General features: G+C 44.1%; 1 protein-coding gene across 1 annotated transcript; it reads left to right on the top strand.

Annotated features, from left to right (window-relative positions):
- Positions 1-562: 562 nt before the first annotated feature.
- Positions 563-22,884, top strand: LOC119180547 (lysosomal protective protein). Its single transcript, XM_075875296.1, has 11 exons — positions 563-701; positions 3,010-3,210; positions 4,440-4,602; positions 11,841-12,086; positions 15,541-15,632; positions 16,640-16,736; positions 18,116-18,289; positions 18,949-19,070; positions 20,981-21,140; positions 21,803-21,895; positions 22,744-22,884. Exons 2-11 carry the CDS (start codon positions 3,029-3,031, stop codon positions 22,825-22,827), a joined length of 1,413 nt encoding a protein of 470 aa, XP_075731411.1. The 5' UTR covers positions 563-701; positions 3,010-3,028; the 3' UTR covers positions 22,828-22,884.
- The last annotated feature ends 206 nt before the right edge of the window (positions 22,885-23,090 follow it).

Genomic DNA, 23,090 nt, shown 5'->3' with positions numbered 1-23,090 from the left:
ACAGCCACCGCTTTCTTGCGCGTGCGCAATTAGATATTCTAAAGGGTTTCGGAAGGTGGCTGTGCAAGCACAAAGGAAAAAAAGTACGGACTCAGTGAATACTGCGGCGGAGGGAGTCTTCGGCAAGCTCAGCGATCGTAAGAGTGCGGTTGCCCAGTCAGACAGGAGATTGCCATGTTATTTCAACTTGTGCCAGTGTGCTATTCCATTTTTATTTCGCTGATTGTTGATTTAAAGTAACTTTCGTTATTTTATTTCTTTTCGCTGCGGAACTTATCGGTTTGGAGTTGCCGAGGTAATATGGACCTGAACCTTTCCACTGCGTAACGAGGGAACAGAACAGACAGGCCAGCACTAACGCTGGCACTTTTATGCGGCATTGCACTATACTCCGGTTGAAGTTCAACGAGTATAGAGTTGCTTGCTGAATCGCGCGCGATAGGGTTTCTTAGACGCACTAGCTTTCCGTCTCAGCTGTCCTCCTTTCCAGTAAACCTATCGTTGTGTTCTCTCTTGTTGCAGTCAAGCGGCCAGCTATCGCCGCACCACTAAAGACGCTTATCAATAAGAGCGTCGCGATTCGTGCAGCCTTGTACTAGTATCTTCGAGTGTCCTGTTTGCCGGCTGCGTCGCCCCTGGTTCATTTGGCTACGGTTGCACGTCGGGGTTGGGCATATCGGCTGAGATACTTACCTGAGCAGGTAGTCCTCTTATTTACAAGTTTTCATGCACTGCTTTCACGAAACAGTTTCCTGTTGGTTTTGCAAGCTTTATTTCTTGCAGTTTTTTTTATGAATAAGAGCATGGATCTGGTATATGCGCATAACAAATTATTTTTCAATTCGTTATCGCAAGTGTGCTTTAATGAACATTTCCTTCTACTTGCCTTGCACTGGTTTTATTGCACGATATTTCAATACTTTCAGGTTTTTTACTAGTGAAAAATATTGATGTTCAAAGCTAAAATTGTGCAACTCTGTTTATATGAAATGGCGTATATATTCAATACGGAAGTTGCTTTTTCCGTTGCCTTAAAGAGTAACAAAGACGTCATTGTGAATGTGTTACGAAATTTTTGTGGAATCCGAATCGTTCTTGCGACTTTAGCGGGCAATGAAACGCTTCATTTTTTTATAGCGTTCTGCGCTGAAAAGGACTGAGGAGAAGACACGTCCTCAAAAGTAATCCCTACAATGTGGTGATTTGTTTCACGTCGATTCGGTATTACGCAGTCACTGCTAAATCTACCATAACGCCATACAGCGGCAATATTGAGAAGCTTATTCTCACCCGAGCCAACATTAGGACCAAGAGAAACATAAATTTTGCTTAAGATTTCCTCGAACGAAGTCTAGGTGATAAGAAAACACAAATGAAGCAAGGCGACTTGCTTTTGTTTTGAACCTCTTTTGTAGCTTACCTCTAGATAGCGGTGACCTTTTGCAAGTTTTATACAATTTTTCCATCTCGTACAGTTAAGGTTAAAGGAACTTGCCTCCCACTGAGCAGGTCCGTGAGGCTTGGATCAAGTTTTTTTTTCTTAAAAACTTTGGCTCTGGTAATATCTTCTGCTCGAGCACTGCTTTCAGTATTGTGCATGTGCGTGTGCAGAGATCCCCGTAAACAGAGGGCGGGAGCAAATAACATTGCGTCGATTACAGCGTCTCAACCCACCTCCCATTGGACGAAAAAAATGAGAAGAAAATGAAACGATGACGTACAACGACCTGATTTTTGGTCTCTGGCTTTCGGGGAGTAAAGATAAAACGTAAACAGTACTTACAATGCAATATCAAATAATTTAGGCAACAATTAACAAAAAGAAAGCCTGAGGAACCACAACCGCAGTGCCTAATGGGCCCCTAAACCACATCGAGTTGTAAGGGGAAACGGTGGTTTCCTGCTCGTCTTCAATATCCTCGCCACAAGCACTCCCTCCTCCTCTCCACTTATTTCTTCATGAAACACGTGGAATGTCTGCCCTAAGCGTTGAGCAAGAGTGGATTTTACGCTGCCCCGCCACGGTGGTCTAGTGGCTAAGGTACTCGGCTGCTGACCCGCAGGTCGTGGGATCAAATCCCGGCTGTGGCGGCTGCATTTCCGATGAAGGCGGAAATGTTGTAGGCCTGTGTACTCAAATTTGGGTGCACGTTAAAGAACCCCAGGTGGTCGAAATTTCCGGAGCCCTCCACTACGGCGTCTCTCATAATCATATACTGGTTTTGGGACGTGAAACCCCACAAATCAATCAATCAATCAATCAAATCGATTTTACGCTTTTCGGTTACACACTCCGATCTAGGTTTGCGCAGCCGCAAACGCAGAATACGAAGTGAAATCAATTTATTGCACCCGATAGTCATGCAATACAAGGCAGACCAGGCACGCAACTACATAGCAAAGCAGGGTTCACGACGTGTATCTCTCTCGTATGTTCGCCGATAAGGAGCTTACTTCACCCTGACGTCACATGAACAATCAGTTGGCGTCACGAATTTCGCCGCAAAGACTAGAAAGGCTGGGGGGGGGGGGGGGGAGATAATACCGCGCTCCTTCGTCGTATCAACGAAGGCTGTTTAGAAGCCCTTTGAATGATAACAGGAAATCTGTCACAGTAAAAGCATGCAGCAAACGTGTCTCCCGCAGCTTCCCCCCCCCCCCCCCCATTCCTTTTGTACGGATGCCTACGTTATTGGGAGTAGTTCCTAAAAAAATAAGAAATGCACAGTACTCATAAACTGGCACTTGAGTTTTTTGTCTTTGTTTTGTTTTGATAATGACTGCTCGTGACAATCACGCAATGGTGCTGCGTACATGATCGCTCAAGGTAATCTTGCCTCAGACGTGAGTGTTGGGGTTAAAATTATGCCGATATGACACGAGTTGTAAACGCCGGAACTGAGAGTACGGACACTAATTTGAATTGAAATGCGAAAATTTAAGGTTGTGCGTGATTGTCCTACAGGCTATCTTATTATACATTTTTCTTTTTTTTTCTTTGCTCAATAGTCACGACGAAGCCACCAGGATGCGGTCGCTCATCGGGACCGTAGTTGTCCTCGCAGTTGTCCTGGCATTGCCAGTGGCGATCGCCCAAGGACCACCCGAGGACGAAGTGACGCACCTGCCGGGTTTGGCCAATCAAACAACGTCTTTCAAACAGTACTCGGGTTTTCTTCAAGCGGGAGGAACGCGACGTCTGCACTACTGGTGAGAGAAACGTCAAAAAAAAAAAAAGGACCCCACCACTTGTGCCCTCAAGCTGTTAGACTATATTTGTCCGGCTTTAATGGCAGTTGTTCGCACTGTTCTTCCAATTGAATATAAGGCCCCTGTTTTCCTTTCGCGATATCGCAGTCACTTTACTAGGCTTTTATTCACAGCGACATATTCTGTATTGTATTTATTCGCGAGGAAATACGTATGCCACAAATTTATCACGCTTCCAACATCTTAAAAACCAAGCATTGAGAATAATAACGTTCAGTAGCTTCACGTCCAATACATCATCCTTACTCTGTTTACATAGAATTCCATCAGTTCAGAAGCTAAGCAAATATTTTCTCGCCATTCTTCTCTATAATTAAGTCAATGGAAAACTTCCTATTCATTTACTACACTAATGTCAGCTTACCCAGGTGTCACCTACTCGTTTCGCAAAGGCTATGTAATAACTTCCTTTTACCCACACCCAGGACCAATTATGGCAGAATTACCGTAAAATATTCCTTTAAGTAGATTCCTTGTAATGTTTAAAGAAGTCTTGCGGGGACACTTACTAAATTCTTAGTTGTGACTATTATACAGAGTATGTTATTGTATTGTTTTGTTCTTTTGTGCTTATCTGCATTTTTCGTATCCATGGCGCTTATCTGTATTTTACATATCTCAGATTATTTTCCTCACCGTGACAATGCTTGATATTATACTGAGTGATTGTTATTGCATTTCTTATTAGTTTCATTGTACTAATCTACACATTTCGTATATCTTATATTCGGTATTATGTACTTATCTGTACATTTATACATTCTTATTTTTGTATCCCTATCACTGTTTACTATTGCGTTGTAACTCTGATGAATGATTTTTCAGGAGGTCTCACACACAGTCTTTCGACTTTGAGACCTCCTTCTGTATTTGTAATCAACACATGCAATTTATCACTTGTATTTCAATTTCGATTAATATTTCAAATTTTATTGACGCGAAGTATTGATTAACAGCCACCTACATAACGTTCACCTGACTTCAGTTCTTGTTTAACATAATTAGCTTTAAAAAAAAAGCTTACCTTTCACGCATCCTACTAGAGTATCAACATTCTTTTTTTCGCTTTCCCGCTGTGATGCTCATTCTTGCATTCGAACATTCTTTTTTTCAATGACTCCGTTTTAGATGACATCCATTCGAAGTCCTCCTCACGTGTAACGTTTCAGGTTTATCGCTAGTGAACGCAACCCGGAGACTGACCCGGTTATTTTATGGATGAATGGAGGGCCTGGTTGCAGCTCTCTGCTGGGACTGATGTCGGAGCAGGGACCTTTTCGAGCGGTCAGGAGAGGAACAAAACTGATCCTGAATCCCTACAGATGGAACAAGGCGAGTACGAAGCGAATCTGTGTGTTTAGCTGTTTATTTCATCTTGGTGCGTAACAAACATTAGGAAACAGCGTCTATACATTGAAAAAGACGTCAGGCCTGAGTGGAAGGTGAAACACAGTCACAGCGAAAGCTAGAAGAGCGGCCTTTCAAGGCCTTTTCTAAACTCTCCTTGGGTAACTGCTGCAAGCACACTTGCTTCATACCCACTAGGGCATTATAATATTGTTTTTTTGGGGTAGTAGGCTGGCATTCGCTTTGCTATTTTTCGTCATTCTTCTGACAAGTGGGGTATCCGCGGAACACTTGCGAAGAATTTTGTGCCACTTGTTCATGCAGTGGCTGACGACGATGAGTAATTCTGGCGGTAGTGCGTATGCACCACAGTTAATAAGAACATCAAGAAGATTTTGTAATGTGTTATAGCATTTGACGACCCATTCGTTACGCTATTCGCATTGTTCGACGACTATTTGTTTTTTCGCTCCTTTAAAATGCTTGATCAGTCGTATTAGCGCGATTGCTTTCCCGACATCAAGCCTGCCTAGGTCAAGTTTGCCAACAAGTCCCAAGCACCACAGTGGCTCAGTGGAAGAATACTGGGCTGTCACCCAGCGGATCAGGGTTTGAGCCGCACTGTGTCAATGGTGCTAGTTTTTTTTTTCTAAATTAGCGCGATGTGATTACGAACAACAGCGGTGGGGGCGACGGCGGACAACTGCGCGTGACCCGAGTTGTGATCTCATAAGAACTTTTGCTGTGTGTTTAGAAAAAGTTCATTCTATTGTGGAACGCAACAAACCTATGGAACGAGCGTCTATACAACAAGCACAATAGCCAACAAATGGCAAAGCAGAACATACATGACACATTTAAACAAAAGTGTCCTTGTCCGTAGGGTGTCCCTAACCCATTTTGCTAAGGCCTACATATATACACTACATATATACAGTAATCACAATATGGACAATGTACATAATCATATATGTACAGAATGTACAAGACTTGGCGAAGATGTTAGTAAGTATATAGCACAGGTATCAAGATTCGTGAAATTTACAATTGACAGGGTTAGAATGAAGTGCATATGTACAAGAACTCACACCTTTACGGGGTGCACACAAACACATATAAATAGTAAACACATACAGATTACATGCAGTAATCAGACACTGACAGGTGACCTGGCTATATATAGGAACCAGGCCAGATGGAAGGCTAATCGATCACGTCTGTCAACTTCGTACAGAAAGTGGCACAACCATTGTCGTAGAAATTCTTCCTCCCCAAGGAAAACCGATTCCTCCGACAGAAAGAATAGAAGTTCAGAGTATAAGCGTTCCAGAATCGGAAAGAGAGAACGACGACGATGACCTTCCGCAACAGCCTCGCACCTATTACGCCTCATACAAAAAGCGCCTGCAGCTATTAGAAGGCATGCAAAGCGACTACGCAAGCAGCGATCAGATGTGACAAAGCGATCAACACCTAGACCACATAAAGTAGTGTTACCAGCCTTTGCAATGACACATTGCTGCAGCATATGATGGTTAGCCTCTTGTAACGGACAGTTAAAAAATGTCTGAGTACATGGTACTCTGCTGAAGGGGAAGCGTAAAGTTGTGCACCACTGAGTGCATGGAAATACGTCCTACAGACGTGCGCCGGTGACATAGTTTTTGTATGCGTGATAGTCCAATAACTGATGGCCTCTCGATCAATGACTTGTAAGCGATCATTTGTTTCCGAAGTGATAAGCGGATCTTTTATATAGATCACGCATCATTTTGCGTTGTCATTGCCCAAATGTGAACGTAAGACCACAGTTGTTGCCGGTAGCCACTTAAATTTTGCTCTGACAAGCACGTGCTTATAAGTGAAAAGGCACGAAGGAAGAAAAGTTAGGACAAAAGTATGTGTGATGCCAAAGAAATAAACAACCCGCCACGGTGGTCTATTGTAGTTGTTATGGAACTTCACTGCGGACCCGCATATCGCGGGATGGTATAACGATCTCTGTGGTGGCATTTTCAATCAAGGCGAAAAAAACCTAAGGCCCGTGTACTAAGATTTAGGCACACATTAAAGAACCCCCCGTGGTCTGAATTTCCGGAGCGCTCCACTACAGCGTCTCTCGTAATGGTTTTCAGACGTTAAGCCCATACAATTACTATTGTCAAGTCAAGATCTTTGAAGATGTAGCGCGCACCCACGCTGGGGGATTGGCCAAAAACCGGATAGTTTTCATGAAAGACGCAAGCAGCTTTAAAAGAAAGCTTACCTTGCATACGTCCTACTATAGTATCAATATTTCTTTTTTTTTTTCGCTTTCACGCTGTGATGCTCCTTCTTGTATTCGAACGTCACATATTCACCGACTCCGCTTCGGATGTCATCTAGTTAGAAACGTTGCTTGTTGGGAGAGTTGGAATAAGTCAATCATAATGTAGTGCAGCGCAAAACGCAGACAACAAGCGAGCGAGGGGACAAGGACACGTTCCCTCCTCGTTTGTTGCCTGCTTTTTTGCGCTGCACTACATTATGATTAAGCTAGAAAGAAGTACGACAGGAACGAACACGCCAAGATTCCTTTACCTCCACTTTAACGCGATTGCGTGAAGGAGATCATATCGCAGACATTCTGTTGCCGATGTCAGTGGCTGTGAGTGAGAAATGAGTGTTTCTGTGAGCGATAAATTGACTTTGTAAGAGTTTAGCGAAACCTCGACTCTCGCAAACACTCACGCAAGCACTCACACATCCGCCCGAGTAACACCGAGACCGACAGTGGGGACTTCGTTGATTCGCGAAAAGATTTATGACGTAGTTGGCACTAAGCGACTGTGTTTTCAATGTGCATACTATAGATAGTTCTAAACGCACAGTTTACGCGCGCAGACGTTCGTATCTAAGCGTCATGGTTGAGACCATAACCTACTCTACTCCTTACCTGCCCAGAGAGCTCCTCTCCAGCGCCCTCGTTCTAGTTTATACCTTCTGCCACTAGGGCTTTAACCTATGAGTGGCATGGCGCTAGCCAGCACCTGTTCGCTGAGTTGACTTTCAGCGTTTGTGGTCATACTTTGGCCAAGAGAGAACTTATAGAACCTATTTATTATGCACAAATAGAAATAATTCAGGAATAAATCTACTAAAGATACTTCAGAATTTTTTAGGAATTAAAAGGATGTGACACCACATAGGTTGTCCTACATCATGTACGTCTACGAGTTCCCACGTTTGCCAACCAGGGTGCAATAAACAGTTAAGCGCACAGAACAGCTTACTTGACACACCATCTAAGTAAAGAAATAGTCCCATATATGTCAGCAGTTCACCACAAAATGCAGGCATTCTTACCCCAGCGCCATAAAAAAACAACCATAAAGTTCAACCACCAATGGTGAGTGGTTGAACAAGAGCGGGTACATGCGCTTCCATAGGAACCCTGTTATCTAGGAAGGTCAGGAGTACAGTAGGTCGTGATTGAGACATGCTTCGAGCAGGAGTGGTTCTAACCCTTTCGTTTTAGGAGGGGCGGTTGCTTGAAGTAACACAGGAGAGGGGGCGTGCTCCGGACTTTTTGTTTTTGGCAGAACTAAAATACCATCATACACTTTAAAAAAAAGGCAGTGCCATTTACTAGCTTTGAGGTAGTCAATTGTTGTCCCAGCATTCACTACCTAAGTAGTAACTGCAGGTAGTATACCACAGACGTTTACTACCTTAGAAGCAACCAGAGGAAGTAAATGTCTGTGGTCTACTGCCTACAGTTACTACTTATGTAGTAAATGTTGTGACAACAATTTAACAACCCCGAAGTTAGTAAGTAGGACTGGCTTTTTTTTAAGAGTGTAGCATTTATACTGTTGATTTGTGCTCACAGTGGTCCCACATATGTGTCTGAATTGGTGATAGGGGCGGACTACACGCATTGAAGTGTGGGGGGAGGGGGGTGCCGACACATTATCTGAGGGGGGTGGTGATCGCCCCCTATCCCCCCTCTCGATCCACCATTGGCTCTGAGGAGCGAAGCTGGGCTGGCAATTGAGAAGTCACATGATGCGCATGGGCCATCACGTCATTACGTCATCGCTTTCTACTCTTGAACGCGAAGCTCAAGTGTCCTCCAAGTTTTTCCTGATAGGGCAATGACCCCTGATTTTTTTTTTGCTATTTCTTTCCCCAAGGTGAACAGCTAGAAAGAGAGAGAGGGAGATCTCCACAAACGTGTGGCGCTGGTCCTGTAACTGCTGCACCGTAGCGGTGGTTAAAAGGTATAGCGTCTGCGATCATGCACAGGGTTCGACAAGATCAGGCATGTTCTTGCAAAAGTTGCAAAATAAAGGTTCACCTATTCCTTTTTCGAGAAGCGCTCCCCTCCTAGTCGAGCCCGCACTGACCAGTTTCTTTCTTATCAGTACCCGGTAGTTGGGTCACCCATCTTGCAAAGCCGGTCCTTCTATGTATACTGATGGATTGATTTTGTCAACGTCGTTCTCACAGCTTATCGTGGGTACACACAGCTTATAGTGGGTATGATGGCAATGTAATACATAGAGAGAACAACAAACTTCATGAGATTCAGTCGCAGGAACACCTCAACAATTAACAGTGTCTCACAGTTAGGAACAGCACAGAATAAGTGGTCAAAAACTATGCGTAATATTAACTCGATAATAAAGTAATAAAGCTTAGTAACTAAGCTTTAAAAAGAAGGTGTACTATATGCCTAAGGTAACATAAAATATCTTATTACAAACACTCAAGCTAATAATACAATTGTGATAACAGAAAACAGCCTGAATTCGCAAGAATGTATACGCAAGGACAATTATTTGACGAATGAAAAAAAAATACTTCATCAGATAGGGCGATTGCTACAGGCCACCCAATGAATTACATTCACGTAATTTTTATGAACTGCTTCCTTCTCCTTTTTTCTTACCATCGAACCTCCGTCGTATCCTCTTGCAAGTTGGAGAAACTAGCCTCTTTCCACACTTCAAACGACTCTCTCTCTTGCAGCTTCGGTGGCAAGGCAGGAATTAGTCTTTTTGTCTACCGTTCCTTCGACATAGTGAGATTGATTGATGTGTAGGGTTTAAAGTCCCAAAACCACCATATGATTACGAGAGACGCCGTAGTGAAGAAATCCGGAAATTTCGACCACCTGTGGTTCTTTAACAAGCACCGATATCTGAGCACACGGGCCTACAGCATTTTCGCCTCCATCGAAAATGCAGCCACTGCAGCCACGATTCGATCCCGTGACCTGCGGGCCAGCAGCCGAGTACCTTATCCACTATACCACCGCGGCGGGGTGACATAGTGAGAGTTTAGCCGATGCTTTACAGTAACTGCCCCAGATTTGCGCTTGATGACCCCTTTAGTGGACGCAAAACAATGCCTTTAGAGATAACCATTCATTGTTCCCGAAGCATGCTCTGTTGAAGGTTTATCCGCATTCTAGAGATATATAGTATTGTTCTCCAGTGAATGTAGAAAGGATGAAGCGCAACCTATTTGTAATACAGGATGGCCCGGATAACTTGAACAAAGATCGAAAAACTTGCCGAACCTTATCTACGATAACGGCGTTACGAGCACGCACCCACCTGTCGTGAAGAGAAAGTAAAATACATTTGTGCATGAACGACAGCAAGGGGCCGGTTTGAAGGGATGTTTTTTGTATTTGCTTAATATCTAGACACAGCCCAATTAACCGGAGAAGAGCAAGGAAAATGTATGAAGTTGCTTCAGCTATATTGAAATGATTATAAGAGAAATAAAAATCAATTAAACCTACGTACAAACAAGTTTGCCGACAGTTGTTCTCGAGTCTATAACTTTCGAGTAAAAAAAGTCACACTTCTCGTGTACAGCTTCCAGCTCAACTATCCGGATTTACTCTACCTGACTTCTCTTTTATGGAAAGAAACTTGCGCTGACCAATTTGTCGAGTGATCAAACAAATACATTCAACCACTTCTACCTTGGTGCTTGCGTACCTTAAGTTTTCATTTGCATTTTTATTTTTTATTTCCTGACTTTTATTACGACGTAAACAAATGTGCCGTACTCGCTGGTATTCCGCATCTCTGTCAAACTCAAATGCGCCACGTCTGAAAAAAATAAATAAATTAAGCACTGCTGCTATATTGGCTGGTCGCCGTGACGTCGGTGAAGGCAACAGTTGGCGTGTCAAAGATGAAACTCTTTATTTGGCCGAACTCGGGGCCGGGAAACTGAAGGTCATACTATAGCAATGCACACTGGCACCGAGAGCGGCGAACAGAGCGTCGGCCGATGATCAACTGACAAGGGGTGACGCAATTAGGCATTTATGCATGTGCCGTTGAATATTCCAGCGTTATCGCTAACGGGCACAAGGGGTGACGCAATTAGGCATTTATGCATGTGCCATTGAATATTCCAGCGTTATTGCTGACAGCCACGTAAGCTTCAGAAGAATCTGAAATGTTCGCGTTGTGCGCGTAATCGCATCGGGCGTTTCTAATATTATCTCCATGGTGCTTAGTTGATCGGTATGGTTGCGCAAGGCAGCACTTACACACGACGTATAATAAGACGATAACAAACTTGAGAAAGGAGCGTGGCAAGACTTTTAAGCGTGAACGGATAGATAGACAGCAGTAGCGACGTCAGGGGAGGATTTTGTAATGGGGAGGGGGGGTCATGCAAATTTTTACCTGCCCCCTTTGCACCCTGCCTGGCAACAGAGCAAGCGTAGTCAAAACACAACACATAAGTCTCCACTTCCTGCCCTCACCCCTTCTATCCTTAAGTAGCTCGTCGTAGCCCCCCCCCCCCCCCCCAGTAAAATAAAGGTGGCGCCACCTTTGAAAGAGACAATAGACTGCATCTGCGCTTTGCTCGCTTTTCATAGAGAGGGTTCCTTTGATAAAAAAAGAAAAACATGGTCAAGTGTCCTGTCTCATCTTTTCAGTCACTTGCAATAAAGTAATTTGCCTGTCCCACTTCCATGCTGCATCAAATTTGGCGACAATATCACTTCTCCTCTGTAACTAGGTCTATATCACACCGGAATGATGAAGAAATATCTCTGATTATGCTATGTTTCGTGCCATTACAATACATGACACGCTCGCTCCTGTACACCGCGGTTTTCTGTGATGTCATTTTTACTTCGATCGATGAGACCTTGTTGCATCTTAACCGCACATGTCATTATAGAGGGGGGTCGGTTTCTCCAGATCGCGAGCATCATCTTTCTGGAAGCGCCCGCTGGCGTCGGTTTCTCTTACGACCCGAGCGGAAACTATTCGACCAACGATGACCAGACGGCGGACGACAACTACCTGGCCCTCCAGGACTTCTTCTCGAAGTTCCCCAGTCTCAAGAGCAACGACTTCTATATCGCGGGCGAGAGCTACGGAGGCATCTACGTGCCCATGTTGACGCAGCGAGTGCTCAAGAATCCAAAGGGCATACAGCTCAAGGTAAGCGTAATATGAAACGTTTAGAAGGGCAGGAGGTTGCGCCATACTCGGTGAACACTTATCTCGTCTACGGGGACGTGGCTTTCGCAAGTTCGTGCTACTCAGCTTCAGGGGTGTAGCCAAAATCTAGTTCGAAGGGGGGGGAGGGGGGGGGGTCGACTATATTTTATGCACGTTCGCTGGGTGTGTACGCAAGTAAAATTGAAAAATTTTGGGTTGAAAGTGAACCCCCCCACCCCTTCCTCTCCAAATGTCTTCACTACTTTGTTAAAGGTGGTCTCAGTTCTAGTTGAGCTTTTGCTTGCTCGCCGTGCTAACGTGGTTAGAAAAACATACACTTGAATAGTGCGAATGGGAGAGGTACATTTAGGTTGCGTAGCGTAAGTTTCGGAGTACCATTTCAAGAAAAAAAAATTTTTTGTAGAACTGACACTGAGCGTTTGGTTCACGGTTGCAAGCGGATCAACGCACCTCACGTGCTCCATGTCTCCGTCGGAAAACACGCCCGAACAAAATGGGGTGCTGCCTAAGAAATGAAAAGTGCATCTTGCAAAGTTATTCACATATATATAAGCTTAATTTTACCCACCACTTCCCGTTAGATTTCTAGTCGAAAAAAAAAATAGAGCTACATTTTTTTGAGTAATGCAAATAAATTACTATTAACTGTTATTTATTAGTATGCTAGTAGTCAAGCTTTTCGGTTCTGTAACTTCCACAGCACTGCCGTCAAATGTCCGCGAGTGTAGTCGTTGGCGACTCGTTATGAACCAAGCCAAGGCGGGCAAGCGTGACTGCAAGAGACCAGACGAACGTCACGGCCTTAAACGCAGATAGTTTTCTACTGCCATGTCAGTTTCTTTTTTTCCTTGTCTACCATTGAAACACTCGAAGAAATGGGGGATGGTTTTCCGAACTAATCTCCGTATTCTAGAACGTCCCTTCACTCAAAGCTTCACCTTCGCTTGAGAAAGCCCATGGGAGCGCCGTCTCTAGGCAGGGCAAGTCACTGCATATCAGCGATAAACTGCTGCGATTCTTGAGTAGCGCAGCGTCATTTTCAGCCGAGCGGTGGCGCTGTGCACAACTCTGTCAAGTAAAGGGTGGAAGTCGAGTCGGGGAGCGTTTGTGAATACGGGGGTTAGTTTTCCGAGGGGCTGTCACAATTCACGAAGCACTTGCAATACGTTTCTTGAGAAGTTAGGGACATATTTCAGTTCGATGATTAATACATCAGTTAGGTGCGCGTTATCGGTGCGCTGTTTGCGACATTTGTACAGGGCAGGAATTTTTATCGATACATGAGTGCCATGTAAGTATCATGAAGATATTGTGAGCATCGGCATGCAAAATCCATTTGTCTCTCAGTATAGTGAAATACTTTTACGATGTGTCGATCACATCGTTGCACAGTGCAAGACAGGGGTATCTCGTAAACTTTTCGTCCGAAATGAGCTGACGTGTTTAAAGAGGTAGAGAAGACTTCTCGTAGCGCTAGCTACACTGGCCGAGCCAAAGCGATTTCGCGTGTGCGTGCAAGAGCCGTGCCGTGCTGGTCATGTGTGAAGAGCAGTGACTGCGCCTGCCTCGCCGTTGTGCACAGTCCAGAGGAGTGAAGTCATAGCCGCGGCAGGCACGTTGTCATCGTACCCCGTGGCTCGTCCATCTCGAGCCACGCTGCTCTCTTTAAGTCGCGTCTGCCCCAATTCCACCGGACTTACGTCCCGGAAATGCGGTGGAGCTGCACTGGTAGGCAAAAGACGCTCTGCCTACCACAGTTTCTGCTAGGTTTTCAATGGTGCATGTGGTGTTCTCAGTCAAGCAGCGAGAAAAAAAAAATGGTAAGCCGACGAGCTGCGTCGCGGTTGGATGTGAGTCGCGTCTCACAACTTAATTTTGTTGGCGCACATCGCAGCCCTCAGCGCTCATGGCTTTCACAACGCTTATGGCGTCTCACAACGTCGTTTTGTTGGCGCACATCGCAGCCCTCAGCTAGAGTTACTATATATGCTACCTTTGACTACCTAAAGGTATCATATACAGCAACTCTACCCTCAGCGCTTATGGCGGAAGTTACGTGTGGACGTCGCAATAATTTTACCCTTAATGTCGACGTCGGCCTACCTATGTTTACAAACATGGAATCGGTCTATAGCGGGATGTTTGCCAGTATGATATAGCCGTAAAGAAGGAAAGTGAAATGGCTGCTCAGCGGCGCAGGAGAGCGGAGAAGCTTCACTCGTGGGGTTCCGAAGCATTCGCCTGGCAATCAGCAGTTGAACGTACGAAGAGCGAACAGAAGAAGGCTACACCTGCTGCGGATGCACCGAAGCAAAAGCAGGAACGTCTAGCAAAGCAGCATCGGCAGGAGGTCGATTGACAGTCTATACGGCGAAGCTTAGCGAAAGCGCCAGTGAGACTCGAACCTTCGAGGCGGACTTTCGTAAACAACCCGTTTGTATATGTGTGTGGCGTACGTGAAAGACTGCGGCACATGAAAGACTTGGCGCCGGTAATTAGTGCCATGCGTGAAATGTTGAGTTTAGTGGCGCCCCCATAGCTCACGCTACTTATATCTTGGCATAGCCGAGCTATACTACTGCTAGATATTTTTTTTTCTTGTTCCAAGGAAAGGTGCGCTGCCGTTCAGCGACACACTGAGGGCGCAGTGGGGTTTCTCGCACTCACGCAAGGGCCTATGCGGTGAAATACCCGACACCGCTGACGACAGAATCGCAAGAGCTAGGTTGTCATTCTCGGCCGACGAAAGTAGCTGTTTGTCATTGTGGGTGCCGCAATCCCGAATTCTTTTAGGCGCGAAGCCACTTCTGAAGCTTGCGAGTCTTATGAGGCCAAGCGGATGATACGTAAATTGCAGCCTAGTGAAGAAGCCCTATTCTTGTTTCAGTGCTATTCATACATTGATCTACTGAGTAAGCCTAACATGTATACGCATTTTTCTTAATTTACTGGTTTTAGCTCGTCATGTTAACGATACGCTCGTCTCGCAAGATTGAATGCACTGGAACATTAATCACAATACCAGAGCAGCAGTATCCTCGAAGGAAAAGAAAAACACATGTCAATATCTGTAGTTTTGTTTTCTTAACTGTATTCCAGGATACTTTTGCCGCGGTTTTGCAAAAGATATTTGCAAAGTATACCCTTGAATTAAAATCAACTGTATATCAGTATATCTGTTTTTGGCTTACAGCGCAGGTATTTAGGTATGGAACAATCTTGAGATACCGGGGTTTAGAGCCACATTTCTATAGGAAAAAATTAAAAAAAAACCAAGCGTTATATACCGAGTATTCACAGTTATATACTGAGTATTCAAATAAAAATGAGACTGATAAATTTGAATTTTTTAACAGCTTTAGCGAAATGCGAATAAATCTATAGGGGAGCATTGCGAGTGCACTACAATTCAATGTATCCATTATTTATCAAGGGTTACGCCGTTGGCAACGGCGCTCTTGACCTCAACATCTTGGGCAACGCCTTGGTCTTCTTCGGATACTACCATGGACTCTACGGACTAAGGTAAAGACAGGCATATACCTATTTGTTATTATTTTTTATTGCAGGACGCAGGTGCAGGAGGCGTTGTTATCATTCTGCCGCATGAACAGTTGAAAAATTGATACAATATTTGCGATCGATTTGTATGAGCGTCAGAGTTAAGGGCGTAATGCCAATATGAGCAGAATAATCCGACACAATCGTGTTACATTTTGTTCGAAGAATTTTTAGTGCGCTGATTTTGTAGCACATTTCTCTTAAAAAGTTGCCGTGCGTGCAAATTATTATATTGCGTGACAAATATCCAAACAATTGTGTTTCGCCATCGCCTTCACAGCATGTTTGATTCAAACGCTCCCGGCAGTTCTAAAAACCAAACTCGTTGATTGAATCATTATATTATACGCATTGAGGATGCGTAGCATCAGAATATTTGGATTCCAAAAACAATTTATAGGTTTGAGTGATGTATTGTGATCAGCCAATATTTTTTATATTTTTGTATTAAACGGCTGTTCCCAATGATTGTTTTGTTTCTACCTCAAAAACTGGGGCCATTGACCTATAGTCAAACGTTGTCGGCTTTCCATGATCCCCAGCATTGTACGAATGCTGAAATATATTTTATTTTATTTTATTTAAAAACAGACTACGTAAACGCTAGCCTTGCTTCTTGATAGAGGTTAAATTATACAAAAGGAATTGCCTGCCACAGACAGTTTCAATCAGGAAGGCTTCCTATGCATTGCTTAGCCAAAGCAACTATGTGGCAAGAGCGCTCACAAACGCTGTTAAATCGTTAAATCGTTTTCACGACTCCAACAAACGTTTCAGCTTTTGCAGTGTTCTTCGAAAAAGCAATATGCTACTCCGGAGTAGTAAATTCGCTAATCAAATTTTAGTTGCGTTTAGCGTCGGCCAGCAGTCCACGAGTAGTAGGTGTGTTGTCGATGAAAGCTTGCTTGCTCTTCGCTGCGATTGGGTGAATATCGTTTTGTTTAACGTTTCGGTTTGTTATTGTGTTTCAGTCTTTGGACCAGGCTGACGAGTAACTGCTGCCACGGAAGCGTCTCCCAGCAGTCGTGCGACTTTGTGGAACGTGAGACGCTGGAGTGCGAGGCAGCGGTGAGCAGTTCTCATTTGCGTCTATGACGTATGTGAGCCTTATCAGCGTGAACACGTCAGCGCTTCACAAATATAATCCGACCTCGTTATAACGCACACTGATATAGTGCATTACTGTTTATAGCGAAATAATGCTAACATTGGTTTGTCACGATTACATTTATTCTTTTCATCATAGAACCGAAAACGTGAGAGCGGGCTAATATCGGCTATAACGAATAAAAATTTGGTTGTGAATTGCCTGTACGCATTTATTTCACATTTTATGCCAGCCATCGAGTTTACAGCCCGGCAGAAACTATGTTCTTGATTTTGAAGTGCGTTTATGAATTGCTGTGAAAAGCCGTCACACGAAGAACACATTTTTTATGAAGTAAATGTGAACGCAAGTTTGTTTCGTCAAGTGAACTTTGTTCTGTTGTAATTTGTGTTATTCATACTTCATTCTGTTTGATTTGAATGCCCACAATTAGACACGTAAAGATTATGTCCTTTATAAGTGGGCTTAAAGCTCTAAATAATGCGTTATGTACCTACGATAATTGTGGAAGCCAGACGGCCAATTTTTTTTGTACCGTTTTAACTTCAATAATAAAACAGATATAAGATATAATGGACCAGTCGATCGTTTCGACTAGATTCGAGGTAGTTGTGAACCCTAGGTGCCATGATTTGCTGTGACCGGTGCGGGATGTGAAGCAAGACGAGCGCCAAGGTTTGGGTAGAGGCTTGTCACAACTTATCACCACGATATTTCCTTGTTATTATTGCGAACACCCAACCAGCCGCTGGCACCGGTTATTCAGCTACCATCTTGTAATAGTACTAGCATACAGGGAGTGTGAGCAGTAGCGCTTATTATGGAAATAGCAGTTGTTCCTGCAGGCCGATAGGGAGCATGGTACAGTGTCAGGGAAAGGGAGGAGTGAAACAAAGGGTCAAGTAGAAGCAAGAAACATAGCTGAAACATGAGAGGATAAGCAGCCGGGGTCTCGTCTATTCATGAACGAGACCGGAGGCGAAGTCAGTGTACAACAAGTAGTGTGTGCCTAACGGTAGATGGCGATTCCTACCGTTAGGAGCATTACATCATATTTTGCAACGTTCTATCCGCGACGGAAGTGCGTCAGTGGGGTCGTGGTAAATCCCGGCATAAAACACTCGCGTGCTAAAAGCTGATTTGCTGCTCCACAGTTAGATCTGGGCTGCTCAAGAAGCTGCTCCAGGATGGCCTCCGTCAATTACGTCACCACATACATTCCACAATTTGCTTCAAACAACCATGTCCCAGGAAATTCACTATTGGCAATCAACATCAATGTTGCGAAAAGACATCTAGGTAGGCTTCAATTGATTATTTTTTCCTCCGCTTGTTTCAGGTCCAGGATGCCTTGGAGGTCATATACGACGAGCATCTGAACGTGTACAACCTGTACGACAAGTGCGAAGACGAAAGCGGCAGAAGGCTTCTTGGTTCCCGGGCAAGTCCCTCGTCTCGCTACCACCGGTCGAGACAGCTGATTGCGCACAGCGTCAACGTCACACGTGACCAGGTACGTACTCATACAGCTTCAGTGCCAGGCATTGCCTTAACATGCCCAAACAGCTATAGCACCCAGCAATTTTGTTACACCTGGAGCAGAGAAGTTTTAATCCAAACAATAATATCAGTTAAGATGGCCACAATGCCTCTTAGATGGCCTCTTAGCAAAGTGCTCGCGTGAACAAGACAGGGAACAAACTTTGGGCTAGTTTGTTGCGTTCATCGAAAATAACGCTGCTAAGACAGGGTCCACAGAAAGACCAAGCTCTCCTCCTGTCTTCCGTCAGTGGTCCCTCTTTCATCAGCGCTATGGCTTCATTGAACGCACTCACTGAAATGTCAGATAAGAAGAATGGTTCTTATAAGGGGGTTGGCTTATATATTGATAATAAATGTACGGGTCTTACGTCACAAAACCACATTATGATTGTGTGAGGAAGCTGAGTGTGGTAGGATCTGTAAATTTAAAGAAGCTGATGTTATTCGACACGCACCTAAAGTTAATTACAAGGGCAACTAGCATTTCGCATCAATCAAAAGGCGGCCGCTACGGCAGGGATTCGATCCCTCAGCATTTGGGGCCAGCAGTCGAGGCGGATGCGATTACTTTATAACAGTTTACATGACCAGTCATTGCCAATTCGGAAAGTGCAACAATTTCTCTTTCAGGACAACTTGAGCTCCAGTCCAGCATGCATTGATAGTGAGAATGTCAAACGTTATCTTACACGAGAAGACGTGAAAGTAGCGCTGCACGTCGAGAACTCAACGCTGGAATGGGATGAGTGCAGGTGGGTCCAGCTTATTGAAATGCTTGGCGGAATGGGACGCGAAACGCCTACTTGTGAATGAACAGATTTCATCGTGGCTCGTTACGTATGCCCTCTACCTGTCTAATGAAGTAGATGTCCCTTAATTATGCCTGGGGTCCAGTACTTAACTTTTATAGTCAAAAGGACGAAATTTTACACTGCCTACAAAAGTTTAAAGTAAACCACATACGGCAGATAGTGCAAGAATACTTGGTTTGAATAATGTAGCGAGCTTATATTGGGAGTATAGCTTGAAGAATTGCTGTGATAGGATAGCTAATAGCAGCCCCCATGTCAAATTGGGGGACAATTCTCCAACTTCAAATCGGACGTGCTCTTAAGGCAGCGTGTTCTTGTGAGTATGAATAAAAACTTACCAAAGTAAACCTTCATGGACACATCAACTTCACAATATGCACTGAAGTATGAGCAAACTCGTAGATGCATCATGGAGGTGACGTGACAATATCCTAATGTAAACCAGCGTATCGTGTGTGACGTCGTGGGACCAGAAGTACCGGCGCCGACCTTGAGCGCCTTGTGAAGAAGAAGATGTGCCTGCAGCGAGCAGCATCGCTAACACCCGGCTCTCTCGGCAGCAGCTGCCTGGTGGCGAGTCGCTGTCAAGTTTCGATTGAGAAGAGGGTTATTAGTCGTTAACGATAACGGCAAGACAGTGTGAAGAACCGTCCAGCATAGACCGGCACAGCAACGAACCGAAGCACGAGCCGAGAGAGCCGGGCGTTGGCGATGCTGCTCGCTGCAGGCACATCTTCTTTTTCACAGCTTGATCGAGTATCTAGCCTGGGCACATCATTCACGTGCCGCTCACGGGAAACAGGATAGACAGCGAAGAAAGTGTAGGAGAACGTGGGGAGAACCTCGTTCCACATTGGATCGGTTTTTCTATCGCATCGTTGAAGCTGAGGGACTGCCTTTAGGTGATTAAGTGCAACGGAATATTGAGAAAGCTTCAAATCAATATTATATGAGGTTGAACGTCCGCAAACCGTGACATGATTACGAGGGGTGCCGTAGTAGTAGGTTCCGCAAAGTTCGACGAACTGGGGTTCTTCAACGTGCGCCTAAATCCAGGCACACGGGTCTCCAACGTCTTCGCCTCCATCGTAAATGCAGCCGCCGCGGTCGGCATTCGATCCAGCGACATTCGCGTCAGCAGTCCAGTGCTATAACCACTAGATCGCGGTAGCGAGGCCGTAGCGGGGCTTCAAATGTCAAAAGAAGACTGACTTACTCGAAAAAAAAAAACCTTTTTCAAAAACTCAATTCTTTGGATAAGCGACCTCCATCAATTGCGAAAATCTTGGGTCCATGGACAAAAGGAAAGCTAAAAACCACTGCAGCGCGTGCAGTGTGGTGGTTCACTCTCTGGAGTAATCAGAAATAGCTCAAAAGTACTGAACAAAAAACAAATGCACTTCACTGTTAACCGCGGTATGTTTCAAAACAGTATTTTCGTGTTTCACTACGATATTTTTGGGAAAACATTTCTGAAAGCAGTTCAGTATTTAAGCGACAAGATCACCTTAGACATTTTATTGAACTTTCAGGTTTTTGTGTGAACACTTCAATTGGCGTGATTACTCGTGTTTTTTACAAACTCAGTGTGGTGCGGACACATTTCTATGCAGTGTGGACCAATTTGTGTGTGGTGTAGACACCCAGTGTTGAAAAACGGGAACTCATTGTGTAAGTGTTGTACTATGTACGTATGTATAGCCTTCTGTTTGTTACCTAATATGGGATGTATAGACTGTTGTACAAGAGAAGAGGAGTAGCCGGCGCCACGCATTGGCACCAACCTTTCCTTACATACATTTAAATAAAAAAAGACTGACTTCGTGATCTGTGTTATTTTAAATCTACAGTAACGTCTTGCAATACTCATCGCAATACCGGTCAATGAAGAATGTCGTAAAAGAGCTCGTGGATTCCCAACAACTGAAGACCCTCATCTACAACGGCGATGTCGACATGGCTTGCAACTTTCTAGGAGACGAATGGTTTGTCAACACATTGGGGTATAAGGTAAGAAGTACAGGAGAATAGACGTCTACGTGTGGACTAACGTGGTGCCACCGTAATTCAGATGCTGCATATTTATGCGTGTTGTAGTAAAGTAAACACGGGGAATAATAAAAGAAGGCACTGATGGTTAAACCAGTGTTTTGACAGGTGAACTTGTCTGGCAGCAAGTAGATGTTTAGCAGCATTTTTATGAATGACTATCACTCTTTGCAAGCCTCAGAATTGGAAGAAAAGAACAGCAAGTATGTGCGCAAAAAGAAAAAAAAAGAAACACTAAATTGGGCTATTGTAAATATAGGGGCTGTCATGTCAAATTTAGTGGCAGATCAGTGCAGTACATTACGTAGCAAATGAGAAGTGAGGAACCGAAGGCAAGCGAAGTACTGAATGTTTTCATTAGATAATATTCTTATGACTTCTAAACTCCGCTTTTTCCTAACCTTCTGTTGTAGAATGGTATTGGAATTCACCAGTAGACTTGAAAGATCTTAAAAGCCAATTTGTTCGATCGCTGGGCTAGACGACCGGCGTTGCTGTAACCTTTAGATGACTTATCTTGTAACCCTCACTTGCAAGATTAAATCGATATGATGAAGTCTGTTTTTCAGGCATTGAAATGAAAATTTCAATACCGTCATTTTTTTTCCTGAACTGTGTTTCAGCCAAAGTCAACGTACAAGCTCTGGAAGCACAAAGATCAAGTGGCAGGATTTTTTCAGACGTATGAAAAGAACATCACTTTCGTAACGATCAAGGTTGGTGTCCGTTTTGATGTTCCGCGCGGTCTCTTGTTTGTCGCTTTGCACCTCGATTCTCACGAACTACGAATGAACCTTTGCATACGTCATCGCAGTAACTCATAATGAATCCCCTTATTATTAAGGTGTATTCAGAAAAGGCTAACACATCCTAATTGTAAACAGATGCTGACAAAACCAAAATGAATCGTGGGCGGTAGAGCTCACCAAGATGAGTGGCTCTTCGGCCCTCATGTATTCTGGAAAGAACACAAGAAAAACACTATGTCAGCACAGCCAGTCAATTTTAGAGGGACATTATAGCAAAAGATAATTTTTTCTCAATAGTAAAATACTTTTTTCATGGAAGCCCACACTGTAAGGGAGAAGATACCTGCTAACAAGAAAAAAAAGCACGCAAGAAGTGTGAATGTGGATGCCATTTTTAAGTCCCCCCCGCCCCCGCTACGCCATAGGTTCTAATGTCATCTCCTAGGCTTATGTATTTCCTAACCAGTAAAGTGTTCCTTTTCAAGAAGCCAGAAACTTAACGAGCCGAGCACATAAATTTCGTTGAGCAATGTTGCCAAAATGCGAAACAACTGTAATACGTGGCAACTCCATCAGAAATTCAGGGAGGTAATTGAAAAGCAAACTTTTCATATTAATTTTCTCACCTAATAATAAATACGTGGTTGTGAAAGTAACGCTACTAGAGTTTTCAGAGTTTAATTTATCAGCATGAACTCATTTATTTCTCCACCTAGTGTCCTTTCAAACACCTGCCAACCCCAAGAGAACTGGATCTGACAGCGCATTTCCCAGATGTTTTATCTCAGTATGCTGTGTACTGGTTCGTTATGCAGGGAGCCGGTCACATGGTACCAGAGGACAAGCCCGCACAGGCCTTGCAGATGATCAGCAACTTCATCACCGACACACCCTTCTGATCACGTCTCGATACATCCGGGTTATTGTGCTGAATAAATTCATCCGAAATGCCTGATCGTTTCTGAGCAGTTTCATGATGAAGCTGGTTTGTTACAAAGTGCTCGCACGGCGGGCTTATTAAAATAATGATGGTGAGAACACGGGCCGTCGTGCTTAGCATGTTTGTGTGTTTATATTAGCCGCGGGTTTTTATCGATGGATTAGTACCAACGAGCTCTCATCAAACACTTCTAGTACAAAACGACGGCATCATAGTCATCAA

This window comes from Rhipicephalus microplus, chromosome 10 (assembly GCF_043290135.1).
Source record: "Rhipicephalus microplus isolate Deutch F79 chromosome 10, USDA_Rmic, whole genome shotgun sequence".
In the NCBI taxonomy this organism is placed as follows: Eukaryota; Metazoa; Arthropoda; class Arachnida; order Ixodida; family Ixodidae; genus Rhipicephalus; species Rhipicephalus microplus.
Note: the sequence above shows the minus strand (reverse complement) of the source record. Positions and strands in the feature narration are given on the sequence as shown.

Excerpts from the sequence above, each read along its gene's own strand:
- LOC119180547 (XM_075875296.1), top strand. The coding sequence starts at position 3,029 with ATGCGGTCGCTCATCGGGACCGTAGTTGTCCTCGCAGTTGTCCTGGCA. Across the intron at positions 4,603-11,840 it reads ATCCCTACAGATGGAACAAG|ATCGCGAGCATCATCTTTCT; the intron begins GCGAGTACGAAG and ends CGGTTTCTCCAG. Across the intron at positions 18,290-18,948 it reads TCAACGTCACACGTGACCAG|GACAACTTGAGCTCCAGTCC; the intron begins GTACGTACTCAT and ends TTTCTCTTTCAG.